The sequence below is a fragment of the Saccoglossus kowalevskii genome, chromosome 21 (genome assembly GCF_978046115.1).
Source record: "Saccoglossus kowalevskii chromosome 21, keSacKowa6.1, whole genome shotgun sequence".
NCBI lineage: Eukaryota > Metazoa > Hemichordata > Enteropneusta > Harrimaniidae > Saccoglossus > Saccoglossus kowalevskii.
This window is the reverse complement of record NC_140661.1, coordinates 10,630,791-10,639,919: the sequence shown is the minus strand read 5'-3', so window position 1 is coordinate 10,639,919 and position 9,129 is coordinate 10,630,791. Positions and strand designations below refer to the sequence as shown.

General features: G+C 35.1%; 1 protein-coding gene across 1 annotated transcript in view; it reads right to left on the bottom strand.

Annotated features, from left to right (window-relative positions):
• Positions 1–618: 618 nt before the first annotated feature.
• Positions 619–9,129, bottom strand: part of LOC100372872 (atrial natriuretic peptide receptor 1-like) — a 63,531-nt gene continuing 55,020 nt past the window's right edge. Inside the window, exons 19-21 of the mRNA XM_085495013.1 lie at positions 6,010–6,108; positions 4,759–4,850; positions 619–2,552 (exon numbers count right to left, since the gene is read on the bottom strand). Coding sequence (XP_085351139.1) covers positions 2,460–2,552; positions 4,759–4,850; positions 6,010–6,108 — 284 coding nt within the window. The 3' untranslated portion in view covers positions 619–2,459. The remainder of the gene's footprint in view (positions 2,553–4,758; positions 4,851–6,009; positions 6,109–9,129) is intronic.

Sequence of the window (9,129 nt, the reverse complement as noted above, 5' to 3'; positions counted from 1 at the left end):
TTATCTGTTGTTCTACGTAATGTCGCCATGCTCAGATATGTTTCTATTTGATTACAATTAATCTTACTCTGCTGTACTTGCTGGAGATGTAACTATAATCAACTCACACTCTTTTTTCTGTTTTATCAAAACTAATAATATATTTGTTCTTTTTCAATAGAACTGAATATATTTTCATTGTGTGCCTGTAACTAAATTGGTGACTCTTTAAGTAGTAAGTGTCTATGGTTCCAAATCGAATCCCCTGTGCTCTTGTAGACACACCAGCTGCTTCACAGTTGGTACGCTCCAAAGCCAACCCGCTTAAAAGGTATTTGTATAGCTATATCGGATGCTTCCAAGCTAGAATGTTGCCCAGGCAACCCTTCCGCGTTTTTGTAGCAACGTTGGAGGGTTTTTATCCAGGAAACGTCCCAGTTCCCAACCAACCTCCTTGCGTACATGTCGCTGATTATTTTATGGTCCCTATGTAGGACGAGTTTCAGTGTAGCATGTATAATATTGATTTACACTCATAACATCAAATTAACGGTAACATGGTGACAGCTTAACTAATAAAACTGTAGTCTTCACATATTAAACACGTGGATTAACCCGATTTACATTCAGAAGAGACAGTTGGTTTTTAATAACTGGTTTTATTCTCGCTAATATTACAATTCTTATAGCTAATCTCAGACTGAATAAAAACAGCGATTTTTGCACGGTCTACAGCTGACAGTTGCGCCATAAAATGAACAATTAATTATAGTTTCGTACAATACCTGAAAAATATAATTACAAATACGTAATTTTTTTTTTAACTTTACAGAAACAAAACGATAAAACGGAACGAAACAAAACGAACAGTTTCATGAGAATCTGCCATATGGGAAGTAGTCTTCATCAAAGATCTATTAGTTTACAGAGGGTATATATATATATACCCATATGTACACCAACGTCTGTAAAGCAAGAACAGTATTTTATATAATATTTTTCAAAACACGTTTACTGTTATAAGATACTCACAACATTTACTGTATATACAATAAGTGTAACACAACTGTAAGCCTCACTAAATGGTAAAATACTAAATATTATAAACGCTTTGAAAAAAAAGTATGTTACACGGACAGTTAATGCTCTAACGCACTCGGGTTTACACGTCGCATGTGTCATTACTTAATATACAACCGCGCACACGGATGGAGATAATAGTGACGTCAATGTTCAAACGTTTGGTTAATAAATCTGTATTCATCAACCCAGATGTTTTTAATGATCATGTACATTTGAAAAAAAAGTATCAAATTAAAGAAATATATTAAATATATTATCTTTGGTTGAAACATAATTGACTACATTTTATTTCCGACAGACATATTTATTTGTTCGATTCAAATATGCGATGTGCGGCCATGTGGTTATTACAGGACAGATCAAAACAAGTAAATTGATTTGCAGTAAACTCGATATACAACCTAGCAATCCAACAATTGATAAAACCACCCCGTTTCTTGGGGATTACAAACTATGTATTGATGCTTTAATTGCAATACTATCACCGCTTCTACTCGCCAACTATCGAATTGAATGCCAATTGCTAGCGCTAATTGTTCTATTGAGCACCAGTCGCAGACCGAGAGAACCTGAATTACATGATGCGAACAATAAAGGGAATGTTCAACACGTGCAATCGAAAGGACTCAACAGCAATCAATGCGCCAATCAGGTCACAATACGGGAGTTGAATGCATACATCGAGTGATATGTACTTCAAAATGCTACTTTCTAATATATTTACAGAGGAAAAACATTTTCAAGAAAAAATATCAAATACTAGACGGCCGCTTACTGCTGCTTACAAAAAACACTGCAAATGTATTTCAACAAACGTTATTGCAAGACAAATATATGAGCAATTGTGACACTCTTCCAGTTGTATCTGTACTGTGTATAAATTGATGGATCGCAAGAGCAATTATCTTTTTTCAAAAGCGACTTTAAGTGATGTGCTCACTACTAAACACTGAATGTACAATATTACTAGTAATTTACCATGGCAACTGAAAAAATACACTCAAATATTGCCTCTCTTCGACTCTCGTCGTGAAATGGTTGAGGCCACTTACTATGCGTTCATTCACTTGGAATGTCTACTAACCATCATCACTGAAACTCGTTTTGATTTAATATGAAGAAATAAATAAACTACGGGAAATGCCAAGCAGAATTGAACATGTAACAAACATTAAAATCTTATGTTTTTGGTTTTTTTTTCAAATAAAAATATAATATCAAGTAAATATCGTTGGATGGCGAGAAGGGACACACATTATTATTGGAACCTTTATGGATTTTAGCAAATCATGCGATGCTTAAAAAGCATATAAAAATGTGTGGCTTCTCAACAAGCAAACCCCACTTCCTCGCTTATGCTTGCAGTCATCAAATGTCGGTGCGATGTTGATATCGGGCTACCGTGGGATTGAACAGATAGTACTCCTGGAATCTTCCCTTGTCGGAGGCCTCTCTCCAAGCAACCAATATGTAGTCTGTTTTCCTTTACCCTGCGTGAAAAAACAATAAATGACAAAAAATTGGACGAAGCGAAAGTTTGAGAAGAAAAGTATAAATACACCCATAAGTTACACGATTGGATCTAGTTCCCTTAAACGTAGTTGTTTGCGGATGACAGGTACATACATGAACCATTGTTATTTTAAAAGATAAGTGGTTTTCAATATTTTTTGGTAGGTATATGCGCGTATAAGTAAATCCTTTACGCGTGCGCTTTAGAGTATTTCACTGTACTGTTATAAAATGTGTATACCTATCACAAGGGTTTTATTTGATATCCTGATGTTTTATTTAAGAAGAAAAATATCGAAAACAGTTATGTATACACAGCACAGGCTTGAAATAACTCTTTCGAGCCGGTAGATTACAAGAGTCCTGTGCGTTCGTAGATTATACGTCTATGCTAAAACAATTCCGCGTACAATATCGAGATCGTTACGATCCTCGTGCTCAGCTCTTTGAAATATGATAGTTTTGGACATATCCCAGTGCAGGCAAGCGTGCAAATATTTCATTGAACTAATGTGTAATTATAACCAATTATAATCAGTATCGTGGAACTGTAATCAAAATATAATGACCCGCAATTACAAATATATTGCTTTTCTCTTCATCACAGTTTTGTTTTTCTCTTGAGGTTTTTGCATTGGGTCAGGGATATACTCTGTTATTTTGATACGCGGTTGTGTTGTTCTATAACAAACCTTATTACTTATATTGTGCATTCGCTATTGTGATGAATATATGAGGTTAATCGTATTTTTTCGGCACAGGCAACTCACACTTAATTGTGTTTTCAAATATTAATAAAATTAACAATATCACGAAATGAAATTGTCAACACTTATTGAATTACATTCAAGGTGTTCGGATGGAAACCATTCATATTTGCCGCAATGTTTTCGACGACTGAACTATTTCAGAATTCTCAATAGTTGCTATGGTGATGTATTTCCTTTATTTATGATACTATTTCCAACATTGTGACTCGGCATATGAGTAAATTCTCTGTGATCTACAAAGTGCTTTATAACGCTTTTTTTATTATTTTTGTCAATGACAATAATTTGATGTGTTATGATTTTCTTAAATTAGGTGGGAGAGAAATGTCGTTAATTGCTGCATGTTTGATACGGGGTTCAATTCATCGACATGATTCAATGCAATTCAGTCAAAAAGTCAGTAATGGCTAGAAACCTTTCAAATTTGACTTGAATACTTTTCTCTGACGATTAAGTAATTACTTCGTCACATCTGATAACACCAAACAATTGTGATGTCACCGATTATTGTGCCAAGATGCGAATCAAATACATCCCGAAAAACATAGAAGTGTGCTGCACACTGTTGAATTTTAAGATTAATAGACACAGATTCGTTGTGTACAATTTGCTCAAGTAATTCGTCATTTTCGGTTTAGCTTCTGTCCATGTCGACGTTTAATAAATAACAAAGTTCAAAGTTGATACTCAGATGTAATACATTTATATGAGTTCGAAGTCATATAAAGAGTTCTCGCGCGAAAACGCGTTGTATAACACCGATGCAATAGTAGATATAGCTAACTATTAAATATTTTTTATATATTTTAGTGGGAACGGACGTGGGTTATGTATTAAAACATTGTTCCCGACACATTTTCGCATTATTAGGGGTTTGTTTTGGCAAGATCGTGTGTCATTTTCCCAGAGTCAGGCATATTAATTTCATAATCAAAAGTAAAATAATCCAACAAAGTCTTTCCTAAAAATGTGGTACGTTATATTCCAGTTCATATACTTGACATTGTACATCAAGGACCAATTTGTTAAAACAGTAGCCGCAAATTTCCGAAGCTTTGATGAACCTGTGTTTGCACAGTAAGTCCTTCCCGAGACCCACATAGCGTCCAATTTCACCACCAATACCCAAGTGTTTTACGTCAACTGTCTCTTTGAAATTTAGAAACAACACTACGACCGCATATTATGTTATTTGATGTTGCTATTAACATATCACATTATAATTTGTAATATAGTATGTATGTTTGACCAAGCATGACCAGCATTATTCAAATTATTACCCGTAAATTTACGCATGATAAATTACATGACTGACGCAATCGTAAACGCAATAGTATGCCCTCGTCGGGAAATTTGCATTCACTGACGTCAGGAAAGCTTATAACCTAGTTCGATCGTAATATATTTAAATTACCTTCATTTCTATTTCGCCTCTCAGTTGTAAGATGAAAGTGTGGAAAGTATCGAGGATCATTTTCGTCGACGTGCTGACGTGGATCCGTAGAGCTGTAAACACAGAAATATATAGGTCATTTAGGTTGTATATGTGTTCTGGAAAAGGTCTAATAGATGAATTGCAAAATCATATACTGACAATACAGAACTGCACTGATTTAGAATACCGATTATTTTCACAACTACATGACGGTAAGCATTGGCTAAACATAGTTACAATCAAATGAAACAAAATGACATAAATCTATAAGCTAAATATGTTCAGTTATAAAAAAAACAGCGCTAGAACGAGCTTAAGGTTGTAAATTGCAAAACATCTCCTCTTCATGGAAAAGCAAAGTCAAGATGTTTTTGTTTTTTTTAAATCAAACTTAATGTTCATTGTTGTCATGATTCAAGGCCGTATTTGCAAGATTAATTTATTTTAGGAAGTAATCCTGAATTAGATTTCAAGATTTTGATGAATAAGCTTTGCCATGAACCACCGTGACTCACAAGGCAACGCGCTTAAGTTGATCACAGAGATAAGTGAGAGGTTTACTGAAGATCATACAATGTGGAAATGTAACGTCAACACGCTGAGTAATATAGAGGGCGTTGTATCGAAGCAACAGGTATACTTTGAGATCGCGGATTTGAATATCAGAGGTCAAAAGCACACATGTGTATTTCTCGATGGCAGTATGATTGGATGGATTGGTTAATTGATTGGTATACAATTCCGGTTTGTGGTAGTTACAATGTTCATTAATACCACCAACGTCTGTTAGTGTGTAAAAATAATATCACGTATGTCGTTTTAATCTGTTTTCATAATTCCGAAAAAGGAATTAATTTGCAGATAAAATAACTTTTGGTCGATTTGTGGGGGGTTCACACAACAAAAAAGATGTTCCTATTACATTGACTGGTTCTACTGTAAAACCTATTAGCTTTGGACATTCACCACAGATACAAAATGAAGTAAATGACGTATTTCCTAATTTTTGATAGTTTGAGAAAACAGAAAATAACATTCAGACATATTTGGAGGGCATGGAATGTCGTTGTTATGCAAATGTGTAGTTGTTGTGAAATGGCCTTAGGTCAGGGGAACAGCCGACGCAATGACAGGGGAGAATGAACCGTTATTTGTGGGGAAAAATATAAGACTCGCGGCTCTCTCGCTCTCAGTGAGATTTCGGCGGCCATAATGAAATGAATAACTTACGCTCTCCATTAGATTCCAGTCTAGATGCTGTGTTCACTGTGTCGCCAAACAGACAGTAACGAGGCATTTTGAGACCAACTACACCAGACACGCAGGGACCTGATGAAATGAACAAATGAAAACGCTATTAAAATGAGTGACGTCAAATTCGAAAATTAATCACGCCTCAGTGTACCAGGCAGTTTGTTGTTCGGATAATAACACGTGAAATCATTTTCTTTTGTTTTAGATATGGTTGCTTCGTGGGCTTTACTTTCGAATGAACTACTCTGATACGCCTTTACAGTATTGTTGTACAACACTGTCACGCAAAACAAAGACAATATTTTTTCTGATTCAATCACAGGCAGCCCAGAGAAGATGGGAGCTTGTAATAAGATATGTCAGTAGTAGCGCTATATCCATACGTAACTTGAAGAGTAGTACACAAAATTTCTGAAGACTGAAAAGAATAATATCCATGTGAAAGAAACACATATATTATTGGTTTACGATATTGGTTTATTGTGCGTGGTTTATTTACCCTGACGGTTTCTGCACATGTACACAACTTATTTATATATGAGTATTGCATTACAAGTGTTTACAAAATAACACAAACAATATTCAAATACGACGGCAATGTAGTGGTATGAGACATGTTTGTAATTAAATATCGTGGCACGCAATTTAACGTAATAACTCGAGAAAGGCAGTGGTTAGTTTATGCGTACACAGCTTGTTCGACTTAATTTCAATCAATACTCTATTTATGCTTTCCGGGAAAAAATCTCACAATTGCGACTGAATTAAAATTATTTATCTAGATATGTGTATTGCTGATACTAGCAGCGATGGCACAATTGGTACGACAAAGAAAACAGTATATTCGAAACGCAACACACGTTACAAAATTCAAGTGAATGATGATAATTTAATGTACACGCGTTGAATACGTCACTAGAGTAGATGGCGTCTTTTGTCGAAAGACTTTGAAAAATCTACGAATAATTAGTGAGCTGGTCTAGAGGGCTATCGGGGGGGCTTTATGTACGGGTCTGTCTGCGCATGCGAGTTCCCTTGGTAATGTACTGATGTCATGGAGACAGCCAATCAATGATGACACGAAAATCTGTGCCGACGACGTGTTTACATAGCTATTCACCAGGTCATGCTTGTGTGCAATAGGAAGGGCACCCTGAATGGATATATTCAAAGCTAACATGTCACACCAAGAGACCAATATTGAACACGACGCGGCGCGACGACTGTAGTGCTCAAGTCGTTGCGGCCATCGCGGCGCGGCGCGGCGCGACGTATTCGATGTGGACCCCACAGCGCATGACAGCTGTAGGATGTATATGGATGTTTCATTACAGGAATTTTAGTATTATTGTAAAGAAATTTTAAAGGAGTTGGATATCATGCTTCGGGAAAGGGAATAATAAGTGTCCTGTATAATTTAGTTTTGTGAACGAAATAACACAGTTCGTAAACGTCTTGTTAAAACAGATTCGTCAACTCAACCTCATGAAAGTTCCAAATCAATAATAAGTTTTCAATTATCTGTTAATTCGATTCATATAATATAATAATAATAACATATAATATGCGCCCAAAAATGAAAAAAAAAATCGCGAACACAAATATAAGTTTACTGGATAACAAAATCAGGCATATAAGAAGATAAGAAATGTGACACTGACGAGAAAACAATAATTTTACGAACACACGCATAATTTAATAAAAGCAATGCGATATCACTAATACAGATAAGATTTATTCAACACAAATATTTGTTTTTGAAAATTTCTACAAGCTACGAATCATCCAATAGATACACATTTTCAAACACGACGCGCAATTAAAATAAGTTATTTCATTATTTATAAACCGCATGTGGGTTAATGCTCGCGACTTACGTTGTGAACTTTCGTAAATCGGCACTTTTCTCGTCAACGCTGTTCATTTTTAGATTGTGCGGCCTGCTATAATATTTAATAAATAAAAAGCACTTAATTTGCATATTGTAATAACTCTGATTGTTATTGAGCAGCGGGGGACGTTAGCAAACTGAAAATAAAACGGGTCAAACGCCATCGGTTAGATGAAACAACTTCTCCGCTACATTGATATCATTATGGAACGATGCGTTCACTTCTTTCAAATACAGGTGCAAGTGCCGTTTAACAACACGATCAAAGACTGGAATTGTTTGATCTGTATTAAAGCGCATATGGCTGCTCTGTTTCGACACGAGGTTGACACTGATTGACAGACGGAATATAGTCACATGCACATTTAAAATGCCACTTAAAGGTTAAAAAAAGGACACTTATCTCCCAAAGTCGCATTTATCAACCACATGCTGAATATGACACAATGCTGCAGGAAATTTTTTTTCGAAAAAACAACAAGCTTGATATATAATTCCCTCGTCGTGATAAAAATACATTACTTTTTGCTTTCTCGGGAAATGAAACTAAAAGCATTGGAACAACGATTCCTTGTTACTTTCCATGCCACAAAATAAGCCGTTATTTATTAAAAATCCAGAGTTCATATCCGATTCAAGAAATAAGTCTTTCGCAGTGATGTGTCTGTATAATGATTGCGTCATCGGATCGGAAACAAGCAATTTGTGAAACACCATGATTATTATGCTTATTGTCATTTCTTATATATTCTGACAGAAATAAAATTACAACAAAATCACATCGATAAATAGGCAAATTTGATCATCGTTTATTACGAAAAGTCGCATTTGTAAAAAGACTAGTTCGGGATTAACTCTAAAATATATCAAACATGAATAATGTTGGCAAATGTGCTTACGTTTCAAAACTGACTATGACTTCAGGTGTACTAGCATTTGTTGACAAACTCTCATGCGCATGCGTAACGGATTTATATATACGTACATTTAATTTAAAATTTGTGTTTTTCGTTTTTTCATAAATATGCAAATATGTTTTTTTCTACCTATGCATTTATATCAAAATCATTGTTGTTAAAAAACTTGCTATTTTTTATTTAATTTATGTGATACATGTGCACCAAGTAGCAGATAAAAAAATCCATACAGACAATGTCGATAATTTGTGAGTCTCCTTTAGCATGTTAAATAATCTTATTGGAGTT